This window comes from Sinohyriopsis cumingii, chromosome 14 (genome assembly GCF_028554795.1).
Source record: "Sinohyriopsis cumingii isolate HCF-2022 chromosome 14, ASM2855479v2, whole genome shotgun sequence".
Classification (NCBI taxonomy): Eukaryota; Metazoa; Mollusca; class Bivalvia; order Unionida; family Unionidae; genus Sinohyriopsis; species Sinohyriopsis cumingii.
In genome coordinates, this window is record NC_142974.1 from 73,148,640 (window position 1) to 73,172,836 (window position 24,197).

General features: G+C 34.5%; 1 protein-coding gene across 2 annotated transcripts; it reads right to left on the bottom strand.

Moving 5' to 3' along the window:
• Positions 1-11,896: 11,896 nt before the first annotated feature.
• LOC149784140 (protein N-lysine methyltransferase METTL21D-like) lies at positions 11,897-23,896 on the bottom strand. 2 transcript variants are annotated; one of them, XM_089932233.1, is made up of 4 exons: positions 23,634-23,895; positions 20,896-21,076; positions 16,463-16,582; positions 11,897-12,032 (listed from the first exon to the last, which is right to left on the bottom strand). In XM_089932233.1, exons 1-4 carry the CDS (start codon positions 23,870-23,872, stop codon positions 11,916-11,918), a joined length of 657 nt encoding a protein of 218 aa, XP_089788359.1. In that variant the 5' UTR covers positions 23,873-23,895; the 3' UTR covers positions 11,897-11,915. The 2 variants fall into 2 exon arrangements, with proteins under 2 accessions (XP_089788359.1, XP_089788360.1); XM_089932234.1 differs by lacking the exon at positions 16,463-16,582 and having other exon boundaries at positions 23,634-23,896.
• Positions 23,897-24,197: the final 301 nt, after the last annotated feature.

Consider the following 24,197-nt stretch of genomic DNA (forward strand, 5'->3'; position numbering starts at 1 on the left):
GCTAAATTGTAATTTCCTTTTCATAAAAGCTTACACGGCTTACTCAAAACCCTAGCTGCAGCTTAAATACCTTGATACCACATTTAGTAGATTATTTAAATACGAAGATCAAAGATGTGATGTGATGTGATTTTTATTTTTAACGTAGCTTTAACAATTTTTCAGTCATATCGCTACGATGTCTGCAATGTGGCAGTTTATAGTGATGTCTAGCACTGGGGCATCATGCCGCAGACATGTAGCATGATGTCCCACCCAGTCACATTATCCTGACACCAGGCCAACCAGTCCTAACACTAACCTCTTAATGCTGAACGCCAAGCGAGGCAGCTGTTAGTACCATTTTTTAAGTCTCTGGTATGACTCGGCCGGGGATCGAACCCACGACCTCCCGCATCCGAGGCGGACGCTCTAACCACTAGGCCACCGGAGCGGTCTGAAGATCAAAGAAGTTACCTGGCTGTAATTAAGTCCTATTAACACGTGCTGGGAGCAATAGTGAACGCCAGAACATTTTTTTCTCTTTATGGCACCAGACAGATGCACCCCTACATATAAAAAACATAAAGTTGTTTTATATGTGTATATTTTCCAAAATTTTGTCGGGGTATTTATGTATTTCACTAGTGTAATCTATAGGGTTTTTCATCCTAGTCCGGTTTTTGTCACCTTACTCGAAATCCCTCCCCATAATTTCAAGTTGACCTTGGCTAGAGGAAGGGACAGCTACTAAATCAAATTATCCATGTTTTATTATTATATTTTCTTATTGGATACAATCCATCCAATGATAATTTGTCATTGTTTTATTATTTTAAATTTAAATTGGGATTTTTATTTTAAATTTAATTTGGAATTTGGGCGAATAAAAGGTGGATTATATTTAAACGACAAATAAATCATATTGTTTTATATGATTGATGATGTGTGTCGTTTCTCGCATTATCATTATAATGAGACAGGCTGTACTCGAGTGAGGTTGCATACTTTATTTAATTGTACTTCTCCCGACTGGAGCAGGCCGTCTCTTTAACTATTTAGAATAATGCCAAAGAATTCAGATCACAAGGGACACTTAATTATATTTTTGATCATTTTAAAGTAAAATGAAGAATGTGGTTAATGCTGATGGATTTCTATAAATATCCGATATTTCCATTAATGTGGGGCGAAATGTCCTGGGCCGAAACGTCTATGGGGCGAAACGTCCATGTACCTTGTGGGGCGAAATGTCCATTGAAGTGGGGCGAAATGTCTTGGGCCGAAACGTCCATGGGGCGAAACGTCCAAGTACCCTTGGATTCGAATCATACGCACCACTGCACTAAATTGGAATAATATATATAAAATACAATAAAGAGGTTTTATAAAAAATGCTTCTAAATTAAGTGTTATACTGTAAAACTCAGCTGTAGTTTGCATGAATATAAGTGGCTTTAAACTTAATTACACGGCTACGGTAATGATGCTAATATTATGAACTGAACGTAAATTATACATTAAAGTACAGGCGTAGCCTCGGGTCAAATTTCACTCTTAACCCAAACCATTTTCAGGGCTTAAACGATTAACTGGCCTGGACTGCTGTTAAAAAACGAAAGAAAAAGCTTCTTCTAATTAATTAAGTGCTTGGCCTACATACAGGCATAGTCACACTGTGGTAAACTAGGTACATATATGAAGGAAGACTCTTTGTACAAAATAATAGCAGAATATAACAACACACGGTGCACATACTAAGACATGAGACATACAGCACCAATGTGGACCATAAATGTATCAATGGAAGGTGCTGTAATGAATGTTTCTGGCAAGCAGTTCCAAAGACAGATGCCCGTGTTGAAGAAGGAGTTCTTATATGCGTCCACAAAACAATATTGTACCATATATATGTTGGCATGGCCTCTGGTTGATGTTTGGACGGGGATTTAGTGCACTGATGTTGGTATTCAACCAGTTGGTTAATGATTCAGTACATCATGATGACCTTGTTCTGCTGACATCAGGTTCTCAGGTCTTCCCATTGAAGGTCCTTCAGAATGGTTGTGCTGTTACTGGTTGTGTCAGTGGTCTCCATGACAAATCCTTGCTGCCCCCTTTTGGACTATTTCTTGTTTGGCTGCATTGGTTTTGGATTGTAGGGCCCATGCTGTAGAAGCATATATGAACTGTGGGTGTACAAGCATATTGTAGCAGAAAGCCTTGATGTTTTGCCAGCATGATGATATGTTTCTTTGCAGAAAAGATGTCATCTGATTGGCTTTTTTGGTTATGGAGTCTATGTGCAAGTTCCAAGATAGTTTGCTATCCAAGATGACACCAAAGTACTTGGCTCTGTTGGTCTCGTTCAATATATGCTCATGAATAGAATAGGTGTTAATGACATTTTGCTTATTGCTTATGCATATGTGTTCACACTTGGATGGGTTGAAATTCATTTGTTATTTTCTCTCCCACTCCTGTAACTTGTTGAGGTCTTCTTGTAGTAACAACGCTATCTTGTTGTGAATTAATCACTTTATAAAGCAGAGAATTGTCTGCAAAGAATCTAACTATGGAGATAACACTTGATGGCATAGTTGATATATGAATAGGATAGGCCCTAGCACTGTTCTCTGTAGTACACTCGAGGTCACTGGGGAGGTTGATGATACAAACCCGTAAAGCACCACCTGTTTTGTTTTCTGTCTGCTAGGAAGCTCTTTATCCATGCAAGTGTTCGGTCTAATAGTGCTGGAGCTTGATTGCAAGGCATTGATGTGGCACTTTATTGAACACTTTGCTGAAGTCCTAGCAAGATTGCATCTGTTGTTTTTTGTTTACTCAGAGTGCAAGGTCATGAGCAGTAGTAATTAGCTGGGTCTCACAGGATACTTTCCTTATGAAGCCATGTTGTTGGTCACAAATGATGTTATTTTGCTCCAGATGCTTCATTAAGTGGCTGTGGACAATATGTTCCATGACTGTACATTAAACTGACGTCAATGACAATGGTCTATAATTGGCACCGTTACTCTTGTCCGACAATTATAAACAACGAATACGCCAGAACAACGAGCTTTCCATTGTCTGGAAAATTATGATTTTGTTCAGCCAAAGCACAAAACTAAAATATACCAATGTTTATCTTAGTCGACCTATATTCAAAATATTAGACTTTATTATGATCGTTTATTCATGAACATCTAACAGTTTTGTGAAGATATGTTGGCTATGTGCCTTGCACAATTAAATGTGCGTAACTTTTGCTCAAGATTACCTTAATTTATAGGATCGCTTAATTCATTTAAAAAGAGTAACTCTGTCTAAAATGTAGTGTTGAAGAATACGACTGAGTGAGACCAATGAATAAAGCAAAATCTTCATGAAAATAAGTATGGGAATAAATGAGGATATAAGTCATACTAAGCACAATTCGCACTGTGTAAGTACTGTACATAACAGTATAGCGTAGTCTCATGGGTAAACTCTAACCGTCCCGTGAATTGTAAAGTCTTTACTGACCTTTATTTAGCCTAAATGCATGTTGGAGAAATCAGAACATATGCAACATATTAAGCAAAACAAGCATATTAGTTTATGAAAGTTTATCAACATGGTTATTGAAAGAGCTTGTTGCTTCCGTGTCACGTATCAGTCTTGCCAATTTTGTTTTGGTGTTTTATGTCTTCAAGTATTGGGGCACTGAAAATGCCATTTAAAAAAAAAAAATTTATTTAAGTTTTGGGACACGAAAAAAGTTAAATGTAGACATGTAGCATTATGTCCCACTCAGTCATATTATCTTGACACCAGGCGGACCTGTCCTAACACTAACCTCTTAATATCAGGTATCAAGATAACGTGACTCGGTGGGACATCATGCAATATTATGCCCGTGCTAGACATCATTATAGACTGTCAAACTGCAGACATCATTGTGATATGACTGAAAATTGTTAAAGCTATGTTAAAAATCCAAATCACACGCACACAAACATGCTTTTCCAGTGTGCAAATGCTTATATTTGACCTGTTGAATTTCAGTTGCCAGGTCTCAGATCATTTTAGTCTAATGTGTTGATAATCAGCTAGTTCCTGGTTATTTACACAGGAATAGACCTATCCTGTCATCAGCCATAAACTACACCGCATTGTCTACTACATCTGTCAGATCATTGGCATCAACCAACATGCGCTCTTGCAAATTTCCACCTGTCAGACTAAGCAAATATATGTTTATCAGTTTGGTGTTTGTGGGTTACTATGTTTGTATATACAGTAAAACCTGTTATGAGAGACCGCCCCTTCTGCCAACCAAAAGCGGTCTCTCAAGACAGGTGGTCTCTCATAGGAGGTGTGTGAAAATGGACCAGTTTTCAAGGTCAATAGTTAGCATTGTTGAAAAAAAAATAATACCTATATTCACTGTACATGTATCATATCCTTTATTCATGAATCTTGTTAAATATTGCATGCATTCCTCTCAAAATATCTTTATATAATAAAGATATACATCTATCAAACAACGAGAATAAAATTTATATTTCAACATCACATTAATATGTACAAAAAATGAACAGTTAGTTACGATGTATATATCTTATTTTATACACTTATTCACTTGTTTTTTTAAAAGAAATCCATTATACTTCTTTGTTGACATGTTTTACTCAGCTATTTGGTCTGAACATGTATCTCAATTATTGCCTTTTCTGGAATCAACTTTCCACTTACTGGTATGTTTTTACTCCTTGCAACACAAAACCAAACCCATACTCGCTCGTTCTGATCTCCGTAAACTGTCCGTCGTGCTGTGGCATATTTCCTCTATGCTTCTGCACCTTTCTGCCATTTGTTTCTAATGGACTTCTTGTCCTTGATTACATTTTTAACTTGCGTTTTACCGACGCTTAAGCTGACTGCTATTTTGCGAGTGGTCTCGCCTTTTTCATTTCTTTCAATGACATTAATCCTTTCTTCCAGTGTTAAAATTTTTCTTTTTTTCAGCGGAGATTCTGCCGTTGTTATTAGTGTTGACGTCATAAAGACTATCGGTTTTGATCAGGTTTTGGGGAATTGTGGAATAAATATATATTATGTACCAATGAATGAAACCAAAAGACTTAATTAACTCATCAAGAAACAATACATTTATTCTGAGACGAAGTTTAAATCAACAGCGTTATAGCTCGATAAACAAATGTTCCGACCATCTGCACCCACGTAAACAGATTGTGGCTTGGTGAAACACTAACAAAAGAAATAAAAAATAATTTTAAAAAAATCCGTAAATGATTCTCATTTACTAGTATTAAAGACAATGAGCTCATTCACCCTCCAGGCATTATGGATTAACTGGAAAGCAAACGACGTACTCAAACCAACACTGAAGCCCTTTCAAACGATTTCTCACTTGGACATAAGGACTACCAGCGTTTTGTGAGTTTTCATAAAGATAAAGAAAAAATACAAACCTCTAAATGGGGCCCCGAGTGGCCGAGTGGTCTAAAGCGCTCTCCGTTACAGATCACTGCCATCTCACCTCTGTCTGCGTAGGTTCGAGTCTCGGATTCAGCCAATGTGGGTATATGAGAAAGCTTGCCAGTAGCTTCTCGAGGGTCGGTGGTTCTTTCCGGTGTTTTCCCGGGTTCTTCCTCCACCATTAATACTGGCCGCCATGTATAGCCTATCGTGTGCTGAAAAATGGCGTTAAACCCTACAACAACAACAACAACAAACCTCTAAATTGACTGCGTATATCCATCATTACTCTCTTTGATGTTACTCTTACTGGCTATTCACATGACTTCGGCACTACAATGGCGGTTAGTGACATGTACTTTAGTCTGGTTTACTGCAGTTTACAAATGACACCATACGCTGGAGTTGTAAATTTCACAAAACTGGTACTGTAGCAAGACAAATTATTTTTAAATACTTTATTAGAGCAATCTTTGCTATTTATGCAGTCTTTGTTACAAAGGATTAAATGATGGTTAGAGGTGTTTATCCCGACATATGGTTTTTCAACTATAGGGTTATTTAATGTGCACTTCGTTTGCATACTACATTTATCCCGAGCTCTAGTGTTTACAATAGATTAAGTTAAGGTCAGTGGTGTCAATCTGTTTTGATTTTTTGGCGATGTGGTCGTTCATAGCAGTGTCAAAATGCATATTTTGCCAAGAAATCGCGGTCGCTGGTCGCGTTCAGCAGGTGGTTGTTCATAACAGAGCGTTTATATAGTAAAATCGATCCGTGCATTACGATTGTGGTCGGAAATGACAGGTGGTCGCTCATAGCAGAGATCGCTCATGACAGGTTTTACTGTATGTACAATTTCTTTTTTCTGAGTGACACTGCAGAATGTTAGGAGAGCAGTATAGCTGAGACAAAACCAGTCCATATTTTACAATGTAACTGTAGCAACATAAGTGTTATATTGTCTTTACCTAGAAATGATTCTAAAATGAACCTATTTTATCTATATAAAATGCATGGAGAAAATAAAAGTATTTAGCTTTCCAACAGAACCTCTTTGAGGCCTGTTTGTGTTTCCAGTAGTACCGGTAATGTTTTTTTTTTTTTAACGTCGTGCCATTCTATCATTAATCACTGATATGCATGGGATCATTTAAAACTGTACACATGTCTGTATTTTAAATTAATTATTTATAAAATAATAATACAGAAACATGGCTCCAAGCAAACTGTTGTTAAATGTCATTTATCCAGACCAATCAGGACACAGATTACACCTGAATCATCTCGATTATCAAATTTTGGTGAAAAAGCTGAATTATGAATGGAAATATCTCAACTGAAATAGTCAAATATATGTATCTTTGACTGTATATGTGTCAGTAACTATTAAGTAAATGTTCACATTTTGTTGACATTTGACATGTTTGAGAGCATGCAAAGCAGGAACAATGAAAATATTGAGTTAGTTACTTTAATTAAATAATGAAAGATTTCACATTTGTGTTATTGGAGATATCCTTAGACTATCTATGATGAAATGCAATAATGTGATGGGCTGTTTTTTATGTATGGTCTTGCAAACATAAGTGTCAAAGAGCTTTGATTAAGGTAAACCAAGCTGATATATATTATATTCACACCTGTGATGGTAGCTAATTAACTTTTATCACCAATCAAATCACCATTTTTTTATCAACACTAAATTAAGTAGGTTTAAGCTACAAAATGATTATACCTTTAATAGTTTGTAATTAAGCTTGATAAGCTTTGGATTGCTGTAAGGAAAATTCCATATTTTCATAGCAGCTATCACTTAGCGATGGTCAGGTTTAAAAATAAACTTTTTCTAAATTATACCATAATACTCAGTTGTAGATATATGTACTCAGTTATACCAACACATGTACCATAGCAATCATATACATATATACCACATTAATCAGTTTTATATATATATATATATATATATATATATATATATATATATATATATATATATATATATATATACCATAGTACTCAGTTATGTATACATATGTACCATAGTAATCAGTTATAGATATGTACCATTGTACTCAGTTATATATACATATGTACCATAGTATTCATTGATATATGTATTATAGTACTCAAATATACATATATACCATAGTATTCAGTTATGTATACATATGTACTATAGTACTCAGTTGTATATATGTATGTACCATAGTACATGTACTCAGTTATATATACATATGTACCATAGTACTTATTGATATACCCATATGTACTATAGTACTCAATTATATATACATATGTACCATAGTAGTCATTGATATATCCATATGTACTATACTACTCAGTTATATATATATGTACCATAGTAATCTGAATGAGTGAATGATCAGATACTTGATGTTTTACTATGATTTTATTGTGTTAATTACACACAAATACCTAATCAGATTTAAGATATACTTCAGTCACTTAATTGACTTGGTTCCATTTTTGTCACATGTTACACAGTATGGCAAAAGGCAAAATGAGAAATACTTCCAAATACCTACAATGTTCAGTTAATGGTTGGTAGGGGAGGAAAGGGCTCATGGCACAGGAATGCAAGTTTTTTACTTAGTGCCAATGGAATCCGAGTTTGAATGCAACCTGCCGCCACTGTCCAACACCCACAATAAAATTTCCATGCTGCATGCCATCACTGCATGCTGATATTCATATTATGTAGTTTGCAAAAGAAATAGATTCTTCTAAACACTACATTTTATTAAAATACATGAAAATTTAATACCTCAGATATTGTTCTGTTTTAAGTGTCATTTATGTTTCCTTCCACCAATAGTTCTTTCAGTCTGTATACATGCTTTTGTGCACACAAATATGTCTGCCTAGGCAGGGATTTACACATTTTATAAAAGTCAGCTTGTCCAGGGTAAAATGACTGGAGAATTGAAACTGTGACACTCACTTGCCCTTTCAAGATGTGAGCTTGCCCCAAATATAATATCCCAAGATGAGTAAAACAATATGATGAAATATGTTATATTTTTGAGGAAATCACCTTAGAGTGAAACTTTTGCTTTCTTTGAATCGATATTGGCACTTTTGTAACGATTTATTTACACTAACAACTGAAGGAATTTGTAATACTTATTTTATCTGTTTACTTAACAATTATCATCTAGTCACCTTCAACTCAACTACATGAATCAAACTATTTCTCTGACTTTTGAGAATGATTTGAGAACACTAACTTTTTGTCTACTGAATTGTTTGCCATGAGCAGATATCGAGTCTCTTGTAATTACAACAAACAAAACATCATAAACAAACCCCTCGTGGGTGTATCATTTGTTTATCATCAATCATGCACTGAACCACAGCTTGTATCATTGTTTACAATTCACATATAAATGAGACATATATTATGTAACATAATACTATATAGCACATGTATTTAAGGGTAAATAATACACAACAATACGAAACTCTGTGCTTTTAATGAAATGTTCCTGGTAGTTAATTGTTAGAGACAAGTGCCTAATTTTCCAAACACACACCTATCAAAGAAAGTTCTAAATATAGCAATTAATACTTTCTTACCATAAAATCGGCAAAAGCATGAAAACAAATATCAAAAAAGAGATTGTGCTAAGTTAGCATTCTGATGAACTGCCAAAGGTGAATCCGTGATCCATGATACAATGTAACTTTTAGGTTAAAATATAAATATTCAGTATTCGTCAAAACTTGCTTTAAATAGCAAATATTCACATTATGTCTGACTGAGAAAATGTGAGACTGACCATCACATTGACCACCTGATCGAAATTAAAATAAAAAAGATGGAAGAAACTGTAGTGAGGTATGTAGAAGAAGAATGTACTGCATATGAATGCTAAGTTAAGTATATGTATATATTATGGTGAGATTGCAGGCATAAAACTTGCAGACCATAAAGCATTAGGAACTGAACAAGGCCCATTGTTGTAAATTAACTTGCAGACTTGCTTTATTTTACCCGGTCCACCAATGTTAAAAAAATGTCTTGTATCTGTCTCTAAATTTTTCAGACTTTCCTTTGGGCATGTGCCTTGTAAACTTGAGCCAGGAGTCAGACAAATGGATGTGTAAATCCGAGTCAGACAAACGGATTTGTAAATCCTTGATATGTATGTATGTATGTATGTTTGTCCCATGAGTCAGGCAAGTGGATTTATAAATCCCTGATATGTATGTATGTATGCATGTATATTTGTCCCAGGAGTCAGGCAAGTGGATTTATAAATTCCTGGTATGTATGTATGCATGCATGCATGCATGCATGTATGTATGTATGTATGTATGTATGTATGTTTTTCCCAAGAGTCAGGCAATCAGATTTATAAATCCCTGATATGTATGTATGTATGTTTGTCCCAAGAGTAAGGCAAGTGGATTTATCAATTTCTGATATGTATGTATGTATGTATGTATGTATGTATGTATGTATGTATGTCCCATGAGTCAGGCAAGTGCATTTATAAATCCCTGATATGTATGTATGTATTTATGTATGTATGTATGTATGTATGTTTGTCCCATGAGTCAGGCAAGTGGGTTTATAAATTCCTGATATGTATGTATGTATGTATGTATGTATGTTTGTCCCATGAGTCAGGCAAGCGGATTTATAAATCCCTGATATGTATGTATGTATGTTTGTCCCAGGAGTCAGGCAAGTGGATTTATAAATCTCTGATATGTATGTATATATATATATGTATGTATGTATGAATGAATGGATGGATGAATGAATGTATGATGCATGTATCTATAGTATGATTGTAGTCATAAGTGTTCATCTATATCTGTTTGCCGACATCTCATTCTTCTTGAGACTGCTTCGGTGCCCTAGTGATTAGGGAAAAATACAGCACATGCAACCATATAAACAACATTTTTTACACGTATTGGTTTAAAGTTATCAAACAGCCAACACATGGTCGGTTGCAAATTTATGTGTTTCTCCATTGATAAATGCTTTCAAATAAATTAAAAACATACTTTCTTATGATCCAGACTTTACTGTATATTTCTTAATATCAGTTTTTTCTGTTTAATATTATTGGCCAATAAGTAAAAGCGTAATAACTACTACTTGCTAATATGATATGTCATGTTAAATAAGTACGATGGAATTTACAATAATGGACACCTCCTTTAAACAGCCACCTCAAAATTATCATGCCAGTGTCTGCCTTTTCTAAAAGCCAGCTTTTCTTCCTCAACAGCCAAAGTCTTTGAAGGATTATTATGTGTGAAATTATGGATTAATGAACATTTTGACAAATCAATAATTTTACATATCTGTGTCCATGCAATCAACATTTTTATATATTTACATGTCCAAGCAGTCAATATGTTTACATGGCCAAGTGTCCAAGCAGTCAATAGTTTTACATATATATATGTCCAAGTAATCCAGAATCACAAAATGTGCAGATTGGTGTCCAGTTTCTTGTGTTGCTAATAGTTTAATATATCTCAATTTGAGGATATTTACATACAAAAGTATGAAACATACCTTGTCTCCAAATCTCCATAAAATTATATTCAATTTTTTTTCCAATTAACATAAGTTGAAGACCATGGGCATCTCTTACCAAAAGCTCAAAGACAGTATATTGGTAACTGAATTTGTTCAGAATGACATATTATTGATACTGTATAACAAATGTTTTGTGAGCAGTTATTGCAATTACTAAAATCAGTGTAGCACTTTTCTTCATTATTTAAAAAGAAATAAAAGTCACAACTATGCAAAGTCATAGCACTGTGATACACTTAAGGAAATTTGATGTCATATAAATGACACCATGATGTAATGATAAGATAATATCAATGACACCATAATGTAATGATACAGTAGTATCAATGACACCATAATGTAATGATAAGGTAATATCAATGACACCATAATGCAATGATACAATCATATCAATGACACCATAATGTAATGATACAGTCATATCAATGACACCATAATGTAATGATACAGTAATATCAATCACACCATAATGTAATGATAAGGTAATATCAATGACACCTTAATGAAATGATACAGTAATATCAATGACACCATGATGTAATGATACGGTAATATCAATGACACCATAATGTAATGATTATGTCATTTCAAGCTAAACACTAGTTGATGATTTTCAACATGAGATAATTAAACATATGGTTGGTAAAGAGTGGATGCAGTGTTTAACCATTTGACTTATGATATTTTTTAATGTAACTAGAGGAAAGGAATCTTTCTGTACATGGTCTATTTTTGGTCATTTCTTTCACTCAAAATACTATCTGTACCTTCAAAGAACTTGTGTCAGAACATTTTGAACTTCTATCATAATATTAAAATGAATTAATACAGAAAAGAAAAACATCACAAAAGATATGTTTATTTATCCATCCAAATTACACTTCTTTCTGAACTTCATTATATGTATATCCTCACTTCTGAAATGAGTGTCTTGCCTATCATGTGGTATTTCTTCAACATCAAATTTCTGCCTTACCAGCTGAAAGAAAAAAACGACATATTACAATACACATTATCTGACAACAATGTTTCTATTTGTATTTTTCCATGTCATTTACATTTACTGCTCTTGATTAAAAAAAAAAAATATCACATTCAATGTCACCTAATTTAAAGCAAAACGTCCTTTACATTTGTTCATGGACAGAATAAAAAGATACAAAATTAAAAACAAATAATGTCTTGTGTGTTAATGTAAAACATAATGATTCAAGTATACAAATTTATTATATATCAATAACAAGTTTTCAATCAGTTTGCAGCAGCATGGTTTCTTAACCTAAGAACGAGGTTCCCAAATCTTCTATGACAATATATTTGGTATCAGGGTAAAAAGATTCAGAAAATAGCTGTACTTGGGTCAAGAATCCTGTTCTCATTTCTCATGCAAGGACACCATTTTTGTATTTACTTAAAGCTAAGCAGCTTTTTATATAATTATTATCCAGAATGCTATATAGTCTTAAAAGATAACTAAATGCTCCAGGGGAGACACTGACATTGTAATACGTAAAACACAGAATGATGATCCATCTGAGACACTGACATTGTAATATGTAAAACACTGGATGATGATCCATCTGAGACACTGACATTGTACTATGTAAATCAGTGAATGATGATGCATCTGAGACACTGACATTATAATATGTAAAACACAGAATGATGATCCATCTGAGACACTGACATTGTAATATGTAAAACACTGGATGATGATCCATCTGAGACACTGACATTGTAATATGTAAAACAGTGGATGATGATCCATCTGAGACACTGACATTGTAATATGTAAAACACAGAATGATGATCCATCTGAGACACTGACATTGTAATATGTAAAACACTGGATGATGATCCATCTGAGGCACTGGCATTGTAATATGTAAAGCAGTGAAATTCAGTGATGATCCATCTGAGACACTGACACTGTAATATGTAAAATACTGGATGATGATCCATCTGAGAGTTACACTGTAACATGCAAAACACTGAATTATAATTCATCTGAGATACTGACATTGTAATATGTAAAATACTGGATGATGATCCAGCTGAGACACTGTCACTGCAATATGTAAAACACTGAATGGTGATCAAGAAGCTATTTAAAGCAAAACTAAGAAATGTAACTTTAGATATCATAAACCAATTGAGAGTCAACTAGTTATAATTATGACATACATGCCTCTAGACTGGTTTTATAAATCCAGTGCTAACTATAGCTATATAACATTGTTACAATTGATAATTAACCCACAAGTCAGATATAAAGGTTTTGCAATAGCATTATCGCATATTACAGGTGTAAAAAAAGTAAGGAAGTCTGGTAACATCAGATGGTTGAAAATGCAAGTTATTTTATGGAAACCAAATCCGTAACAGAAAGATGGTTGGGCAGATGGATGAAATAGCACTCATTTATGGCTGACATATAGAGAGGTCTCTACAGACCAATTTATACAGTTTACTTCTCCATGACTGCACAGGCTGGAAATTTAAAGCTGATCTTATGTCACATGTTTAGGCTCCAATAAAGAGTAACACAAGAAAGAGTAATTTATTTTCCTGGAAAAATTGTGTAAAAATGAAAAAATATGAATTTATGGTTTAATAGAATCAAATCGAAATTAATTCAAGATTAAAATTTGTGAAGTCCTAATAACAAAATCCCGACAAAGAGTCCAAGATGGAAGACGATGACATATGGTGCAATCTGTGGTATTGAAGTCTACAGTTCCTTGTAGAAACAGGAATTATCAATCCGGTTTTGGAAATCAAAATAAATTTCTTATAAGAACTGTCTTTGACAAAGAATCTCACATGAGCACATGTATTTTCCAGAAATAAATAACAGAATAAATCCTTTTGAATCCAAGTAATTTGAAATAACTCCAAACAGAACAACATACAACTTCCAGTTTAACAGCCCAGCTTCTACTGAGAATAATTCTCCAAAACAGAAGTTATAGTTTATACTGTATCCTAAAACGTAAACAAGGGGTCATGTGATCATCCTCTGGAAATTTATAGAAGCTAAGTACTTGTTAAGGATCATGTCTAACCAGAATGACCCTGACAAAAACCAATCATTTTACTCTAAGAAATAAAAAAAAATAAAAAGTTGTTTACATCTTAAACCCTAAGTTCCACCATGACCTCGACAACAACCAATCATTTTAAAATAAAATATAACTTGTTTACATGGATGCTACAAATTTTGAAACAAGGTCAGGATTTAGATCAACACCTAGTGTTTATAAACAAACACTCAAGAGAATAAATTTATATTACAATATCATGCAATGAAAATGAATTTTTTTAAAAACTGACAAACAATTAAATTGAAATAAATATATATTAAATCAGATATAAGTAAATCAAATATACATAATACTGACTATAGCAATTGTACATGACACCATGCAGCCATTTGGCTTGTTCTTAACACATTAACCCCTAGAGACAACTTAACATGGAAGGAGGTAGTAGCCTATTGCCGAGCTCTGTAGCATCCTGGTCATGCATGATACACTAAAGTGGGTGGTGTTATAGAAAGGTGGACAGATGTAGCTCTACAATGATACCAAATAATCTGGAATATCTAGTTGATCCACAAAATACTAATTAAAAAACCTCATTTTTTGGACCCGACTAGATTTTACTTTTTTGTTTCAGATCTAAGGCAAACCGGGATGAACTGCAAACATACAGATGAGCCTTTGCAAAAAGTAGGATAAGATGGGCATTTGGAATAAAGAGTGGCCTTCATACAAAAATAAAGGCTCCATTTTGCAACAAAAAAATAAATAAATAAAAAATCCAACTTGTACCCTTCTGCTCCTGCACGAATCAAATAGCCAATGAAAAATGATGTTTCTAATACAACTAGGCAGTATGTTATTGAAAGATGACTGGGGGTTTGGTGTGTTCGAGTCTATTCAGAAATAGCTTTCAAAATGTGTTTCCTACTCGATTTTCAGGCGAAAATGACAAAAGGCTTTGTTAAGAACAAAGAGAAATGTATAGGGTAAGCAGGTAAATAATGGAAACCAACTACTCTTTCAATCAAAATTCTGGTGTTAAATTTCTCCAACAGTAATTGGTACATGGAATTCATGAAACTAATGGAAAAACTAGAAACAAAAAAAATCTAATGTATTTAATGATGGTATTCATTGATTGTTAGAATGATCTCTGAGGACTAAATAACACTGCATCCATAAGAATGTGACCTCTTCTCTGATCCTTTATAGCATAAACTGACATAGCATCTTTTATGTTTTGTATAAAAATTCAAATACATTTCCAAGTGGTTCGAGCATCTGCCTCGGATGTGGGAGGGTGCAGGTTCAAACCCCCAGCCGAGTCAAAGCAAAGACATACAAATGGTACAAACAGCTGCCTCACTAGGTGCTCAGCATTAAGAGGATAGTGTCAGGACTGGTCAGCTGGTGTCAGGATAATGTAACTGGGTGGGACATCATGCTACATGTCTGCGGCATGATGTTTCCTGTGTTTCCTACTCGATTTTCAGGTGAAAATGACAAAAGGCTTTGTTAAGAACAAAGAGAAATGTATAGGGTAAGCAGGTAAATAATGGAAACCAACTACTCTTTCAATCAAAATTCTGGTGTTAAATTTCTCCAACAGTAAACTGCCACACTGCAGACATCATAGCGATATGACTGAAAAATTGTTAAAGCTATGTTAAAAATCCAAACACACACACACATCCTAATCTGCAAACTTATCACTTTTCACTACAAGATACATGAAATGATTGGTTACATAAAATTAAAAGAAAAGTCATAAAGCTGCTTTTAGATACAGAGTTCTCTCTCATCTTTGGTCACCACTGTGGTGTCTGGTGGCCTAGTGATTAGAGCATCCACCTCAGATGTGGGAGGTCGTGGGTTCGAACCCCAGCAGAGTCAAACCAAAAACTTATGAAAATGGTACTAACAGCTGCCTCTCTAGGTGCTCAGCATTAAGAGGTTAGTGTTCGGTCTGGTGTCAGCATAATGTAACTAGGTGGGACATCATGTTACATATCTGTGGCATGATGCCACAGTGCTAGACATCACTATATACTGTTACACTATAGACATCGTAACAATATCACTGAAAATTTTGTGAAAGCTACGTTAAAAATCCAAATCACACACACACATTTATTTTCATATGCCATCCATTTATCCAATAACTTGTTTCATATAATGCCACAAACAAGAATTATTTCATAACAGTTACTTATATATTAATTAAAAATCTGTTTATCTAACAGTCACATTTATCAATGTTATTTGCAACATGTGTTTGACAGTTAAACTGTCACTGTAATATGTTAGAAATAAATACAGGAACAATTTAATTATTTAATAATTTGATTTTTTATGGTTAAGTTACCTGAAAAAACTTCCTCTGCAACTCAGGTTTGTTTCCTGTAGATCTCTCCTCATGGCTGCAGTAGGCTATTGTCCTATCAGAACACAGCTGATCAATTGTATTTACCAAGGGTTCCAAAGACTAAAAACATGAACAATAATAAGCTATGATATGGATGGACAAACATTTTTAAATTTTCAAGCATGAAAATCTATTCTGTCTTAGAAATCATTTCAAGACATTATTGGCTAGAAAGAAAACTTTGTTGAAAGTAAAATAAGAAATACAGTGATAATATCATGAACAAGCCTTAGGGCTCTTTTGCCAAAAGTGGTCAGTAAATGAAAGCCATGTTACTATCAGAACAACTTTATTGGTACCAAAACATTTGGCCAGACAACAGAGGACGCCAGGTTTTAAGGGGTCAGACTGGGTAATTATACACACACATATACACCTACAATCATGTAACCAATCCTAATCTTCTATTTATACAATATGACTGGCGGTTATAAGCATATTTTGTATAAGTTCTCAGACAAACTTGTGTCACATGGGATATTCAATTGCAAAAATCCATATTGATGGTAAAGATCCATAAGTTACACAATGACAGTAAACACAGAACATTCAAAAGATTGTTGTGATATTTTTCCATACTGTTACATACATACATATGATGAAAGAATTGATAATGCAACTGGACATGCCTACATCTGTGCACTGGCTAACACTAAATATACCAAATGCATGTTTGTTTACATGGTTATTGCTGTATAATATAACAGTAAATTATTGCATACTACAAAAGGTTTAGTGAAAATTCATTTTCATTTATATCACTGTCACTGCACAGATACTCCTGGATGTAAATGGGCAGCAAGGAGGTTGTTTCTTTTACTGTCGGAACATGCAAAGGAATTTGCCTCAAAAACTGTGCAGCATGTCACTTTGATGGCTTTAAATGTTTCACATCTGATAGATCATGCAGAATATGCAACGATGTTTCGCCAATTTTACTAGGAAAAAATAGTAAATATTACCAAACACTAACAATTTGATCTATGGGACCTGAATTAATATAGGAAAACGCATGTGGTATTATTGTTTCCCCCATTACATTTAAAAGTAATTTTTTAATAAGGACTACATTGCGTGGCTTTATAATTAAAATATCTTTATAATTTGTTTGTCCAAATGGAGTTATAAAATTATTGGGAGGAATAGAACAATCAGATTAAAGACTTTTCTACTATGGTGACAACAACTGCTATTATTATAATTAAAAGAACAAAAGCTAAGAACTACTTTGTGAATACAAATTCGCACATGCATTCAAAGTGAAAAATGGAAGGAAAGAAAAGTTTGGAGCATCATTGCTGTAGTGTGGTATTGTTGGTGTCATTGAGTGTGTTTTAAAAAATTTCAGTCATATCACTACAATGTCTGCAGTGTGGCAGTTTATAGTGATGTCTACCAATGGAGCATCATGCCGCAGACATGAAACATGATGTCTCACCCACATTATCCTGACACCAGGACGACCAGTCCTAACACCACAAACCTCTTACTGCTGAGCATCTAGTGAGGCAGCTGTTAGTACCATTTATATAAGTCTTTGGAATGATTCAACTGAGGTTTGAAACCTTGACCTCCCGCATCCGAGGCGGATGCTCTAATCACTAGGCCACCAGAGTTGGTGCCATTGATCTTCTCTCATAGACCACATACATATATATATATATATATATATATATATATATATATATATATATATATATATATATATAGTAGTCCCCCTCTTGAACGGACCCCCTGACCAGCGGCCACCTGCTCCTTGCAGCCAGAATCCGTTGGCACCGACGAGTTTGTGTTCAAAAGTACCCCTCGTGAAAGGCCACCCGGCTAACATGACCAGCATATTAGTGCAATAATATCAAATTTACCCCCCACAAGCGGCCGCATTTTATTTTAATATGTAATCAAGAACCAGTATTTTATTCATAATGTGTGTTAAGTAATCCGATTTATATTTCCCGATGTCAGGTTTTCGTTATTGAAAAAAGTGTTGACTATGCATTGACTAAAGTACATGTACCACTAAGGTTAATATTATATAATTTACACCTCACGGGAAGCCACATTTATTCCATAAAGTCGAGAAAGTCTCAAATTTTAATCCATACAAAAGGGTAAGTACATGTAATCCAATTAGCCTTACTGCTGTGTTATCATAAGACGTCCGCTTTTGTCACTGATAATTATTAAGATTACAATTACTGAACAGTAGTAACAGCTGAGAAGTGGCAGTATCGATGTGCAATACACAAGTCAGCAGGAAAATGGTTTGATACCCTTTATGGCTTCCTTTAGCAAGATGCTGAGCTTGTTGACTTTAATAATTAGTGGCTATTACTACTGACAATAATTGTCAAAATTACAAATAAATGCTGTGAGGTCAAATCTGCGTGATGTTAATGGTACATATCAAAGCCGTTTTAGTGTATAAAAAATGTATAAAACCAATAGGGTACCAGACTGCGACTAATGAATCACGTGACAAGATCACTTCCTTTATAAACACACGGCAATTTGTATAGATGCATAAAAAATTGTTTTATCAGTATTGTAGTTGGAAACTCGAATAACTAGCTGCAAAAAGATCAACATGTCATCGAGGAAAATAAAAATTCTCAGTTTAGAAGAGAAAGTGAAATTAATTCAACTGACCGAGAGGTGGGGGGGGTCAAGGATCCTTGCAGAAAACTATTGTTGGAAAGACTTGGATAACAATATCGTGAAAGATAAGGAAACAATTCTGCAGAAGTGGGAAGGTGAAATGGCCAGAGAAAGGAAGACTGTTTGAGCCAGGAGATGTTTGTTTCCTGATCTGAATGACAAGAAAAAGCAAACATTTTGTCAGTTGAATTGGGATGTGACGACTTTACTGCAAATAACGGATGGTTGCACAGATTGCGAGTGTGACACAATATTAAATGTTCTGTCCTAAGTGGAGAATCAGCTCATGTTAATAATGAAGATTGGAACAAAAGACTAAATGATATATGCATGGGATATGACGGCAAGGATATTTTTAATTGTGACGAGACTGGTTTGGTTTTTAGACTGTTAATATTACCAACAAAGCGACAGATGATGTGATTTGTAACATAATTATAAGACAGTTTTAAAACTATATCAATGGTTATTCATAACATCCTTTTGATAATGAGGAAACAGTTTGTTTTACATTTATTTCACATCATGCATGTGATTTTCTAATGAAAATATTAAATGTTTTAGAATTAAATGTACTTGTGACTTTCTTCATATGTATTTACTGTTCGCATTTGTCATCCCCCTCTAGAAAGGTCACCCTCATTATAAGGCCACTTCCCTGCTGCAATAGGGGTGGCCTTATAAGAGGGGTCCTACTATATATATATATATATATATATATATATATATATAACCAGCAGTGTTCACTGGTGACTAAGTTAATATGGGCAGTCAGATAGGATTCCTGGTTGCGTCATGACCTCCACCCTCCAGCATCACATGTGGTCCATCTCTTCAGTCATAACCTGGACAACACCGAGATCATTATCCATTTTAGCCGAGGTGATTCATTTGTTAAGGAGTTGGAGGCATGAACAGATGGTTGACAGTTTGATCCCCATCTGAATAGCCTAGATCTTTATTAGTATGTGTAAATCTTACTCATAATTGTACTCAACTGAGTGACAGGGACACTCCATTATTATGTGTGGATTTTTTTTGTACTCATGTGAGCAACCTGGATCCTCATTATTATGTGTGGATCTTAGTCATAACTGTACTCATCTGAAATCTTAATGATATAAGCTTACTTATTAAGTCTGATTAAAATCAAAATTCGAGTTGTAAAAATCTCACCCAAGCGATGGATTAAAATTATAAAACTGTTAGGGACATCTTCAGACAACACCCAATCCCTAATTTGACGTAGGCCAGAAGATGTCAAGCATTACTTATACATACAGATATGTGTGTGCAAGGAACATCACTCACATATGTCTGGATTGACAGGACAAAATAATCAAAACCGTTTCCCTTGTTCTAAAAGAGTTTGAGAATAAAAATATGTTACTACATCGAAACTAAAATTCCAGACCAGTTCAACATAGTATATGTGACTTTCCTCTCAATACCACATAAGTAGGTTAAATTCTTCCCAAAAGTGTAAAGTACTTAAAGAATTAAAGAGAATAATGAAAAATAAAGATGATCTTCATATTTCAATCTCTCCCTATTTATCTATCTATCTCCATCTATCAATATCTATCTATGAACATGAACAGACAGGTTTAACAAGATGTTGAGAGTGTGAGTGAAGTGGTGGTTTGAGGTTCAAAGATATTTACTGTATAATAGGATACATACAGTGAATACAATTCCAACACAATAAATCTTACTTCTTCATAATAAATACAATCTGCCAGAAGAACAATATCATATTTGTCATCTACATATGGTACTCTTCCCCATGGAAGGACAACAGCAGTAACCTTGGAAACAAATAGGTGCTTGTTTGTTTCAATATTAAGCTGAATCAGAGGAATGAACTCTGGCAGGTCTGTCATTGTAACATCTGCCCTTCAGAAAAAGAAAAAAAAATATATGTAAATGAAACCACCACTATATATATATATATATATATATATATATATATATATATATATATATATATAAAATTGCTTTTCTTGATTAAAAGATCTGCATTTCTGAATTTAAACCCAATTTCTCATCATGGCCACACATAGAAGTTTATAACAATAAGCTTGCCCAGCTAACAATGCTCAATACTTGATTACAGGTATAAAACCTGTCTAACTAGATACTTCCATATAAAGATCAACTGCTCATAAGGGGAATGCATTTAAAAATGTATTCATTTGAATTACATATCATATATTGTTTTGTGCAAGTTTGATCCAACAACAAGCAGACTTCAATTTACAAACTCATAATGTGCCGAATGATCCATTTCTATGTTCTTTCTTCTGGTTAGTGCTAACAAACACCAAAGACCCCAATCTGCTGGCATATGATGCCACAGCATATATGGGTCTGTGGTGTTGGTACAATGTATTAGTTATTACATTTTACCATAGACTTAGATCTTCTGGCATGTAATGCACTATGTGAGTCTATGTTGTTTATTTAATTATTAGTTTTAACTTCTACCACAGACCCAGATCTACCATCGCATTAAATGACATGTCTGAGTTGATGTTGTCTACTCATTGATTTATCCTACCTTATACCATAGACCATGATTTCACATAATATTAAATGACATGTCTGGGCCAATGTTATTTTGCTCTACTTTTTAATCCTAACAAGCAGCATTCATCCACATCTACTGGCATACAGTGTGACAGCAATATCTATGTCTATGCAATTTGCAGTTGGATATGACTTGTATACATGTAGATACTATTATGTATTTAACTATTACACAGTAGTTACCTTGTCATAAAGGACATGACTCTTCTAGGGTCAATTAAGTGTATTTTTACTGAAGATTAAATGGGTGTCTTCACAATTTAAACCACTAGATCACAGTGAAATATCTGACCCATTGGCAGCATGTTGTATAGAGTACCAGACCAATCACAATGAAATATCCATGCATTAGACCAAACAGAAAAGTAAGCTTAGGAAAAATCAAGAGATTTGCAAAATCTGGTCAGTTTTGACTTCAAAAGAAGGAGGATTTTCAATACAAATGACAAATATTTAATTGTGTTTAATACGCTTTCATGAGATCCACTTAAACCATATGAATCTGTAGACCAACCAAAAATGGAAACTTTGGTTGCTGCAGTTATTGTTGTTGTGGGGTTTAATGCCATTTTTCAGAAGATGACAGCAACTATAACCAGGGAAAACTGCAGAAAGAACCAATAACCCATGGGAAACTACTGGCAAGCTTCTCATGTACCCTCATTGGCCAAGCCCGAGACTCAAACCCAGACAGACAGAGATGAGATGGCACATTATACCCTCAACCACCTGGGGCCCCTAGAATCTTTGCAACCCCATGATAAATGGCACTCTGAAAACATGTGCATAAGGTTAAAACTTTTCTGGATTAGAAGTACCAGAGGTAAATAACTACTAAAATAACTTTGTTCGTCAATACCGTACAGCTGTTGGCGTAAAGTAATAATTAACTTTTTTGAGACCTTGACTTTGGCACATTAATTTCTGGTACAAAAAATCTCTAGGTAGAATGTAAAGATTCTGATGGACCAGCTCCTTTTTTTCTACCATCTCTGTCAGCAACATTACTGTTTGATAAATACATTACTGTTTGATAAATAAATATGGGTCCTGCATACCACCTGACCAGGAGGGTTTTCCTCACAATGTCACAATGAAAGTTGTGTAGTGTGTTTTGATGTCGACTACGAAAACTTTCAGGAATATTTCACACAACTGACAACTAAAATAATGATGCTTTCCTACAAAGTAAAGTTATAATGTTTTAGTTAGACTTTACTTACTATGATATCTTTTCTCTAATAAATTCAAATTCTCACAAAAGAAATGGGCCCGTTTTCAAGTTTCTTTGTCCTACTTTTCAGTTGGCTAGTAAGCGATGAAAGACAAGAATGCCGAAATCGGATAAAGTTGAAACATTATTTTTTAACGAAACGAATAAAAAATATATTATGCCTATTGGAACTGTAAGCAACGGTTCGTTTCGTTCAAGAAACATATCCCAAACATCAACCTACTTGAACTTCCTTCGGCATACCTCGACTACCGTCTCATTGCAACAAATTCAAATGTATGTCAATGGAACGTGAAAATGCATCCATTTGCTAGTGTCATATTTTCATTCCACCAGGATAAAGACAGCACAGTAAGTATATTAATTACATATAAATTAGTGGAAAAATGTCGATATAGGCCGCCAAATGTGTGAGATCTTCCTGAAACTTACAAGGCCGTTATTTGGTTAGTAAGACATAGCACCTCAAAAAAATCAAAATGTGCTATGTCTTACATGTAGGACTAGGGCTGGTGGTGTGGTTGGAAAAGTTGTACGTCAAGAAAGGTCATTTATCTCGTTGTCATCAGTACATCAGGTGAGTAAACAATAAATTCAATAAAAATGATCAATTAGGAAAAGGTATTTCACCCGTAACTTCCTGCCATTAAACCAACAGCTCCGGTACCCGATCCTAACTCTATCACTTTCATTCCTTTCAACATTTTGCCACCGTCAAAATCATCCGTTTCTAAATATTTAGACAGCACCAGAGCCGCATCCCAAACAACACAGCCTACATCTCCGATTTTGGATTGGTTTATCTTGATTATGACACCGTCATTTCTTTCAAGTTCTCGCACGAAAACGTTGTCGATGGGCGCCGCCATTTTTGATACTCAATGACTGAGTATGCGCAGAACATGAACTTTCGTGCCAGACTTCACCAAAATTCAGATTACATACGGAAAACGGAAGAGAGTAGTAACATCAGCAGCAAAACGATGACCAGTTACACAGACAGACATGACGTTGATGATGAAGAAGAAAATTGTAATAAAAACGATGACTACAACTTAAGGATATAATCATCTATAATTATTATTATTATTATTGGTGGTAGTGATGATGGCGCTGTTTTAATTCAAAACTAACACAACATCTCTCTCTCTCTCTCTCTCTCTCTGGCTTATGTTTATAAATCGGCCAAAGCGA

Excerpts from the sequence above, each read along its gene's own strand:
- LOC149784140 (XM_089932233.1), bottom strand. The coding sequence starts at position 23,872 with ATGGCGGCGCCCATCGACAACGTTTTCGTGCGAGAACTTGAAAGAAAT. Across the intron at positions 21,077-23,633 it reads TTAATGGCAGGAAGTTACGG|GGCAGATGTTACAATGACAG; the intron begins GTGAAATACCTT and ends CTTTTTCTGAAG. Across the intron at positions 16,583-20,895 it reads ATTGTATTTATTATGAAGAA|TCTTTGGAACCCTTGGTAAA; the intron begins GTAAGATTTATT and ends TCATGTTTTTAG.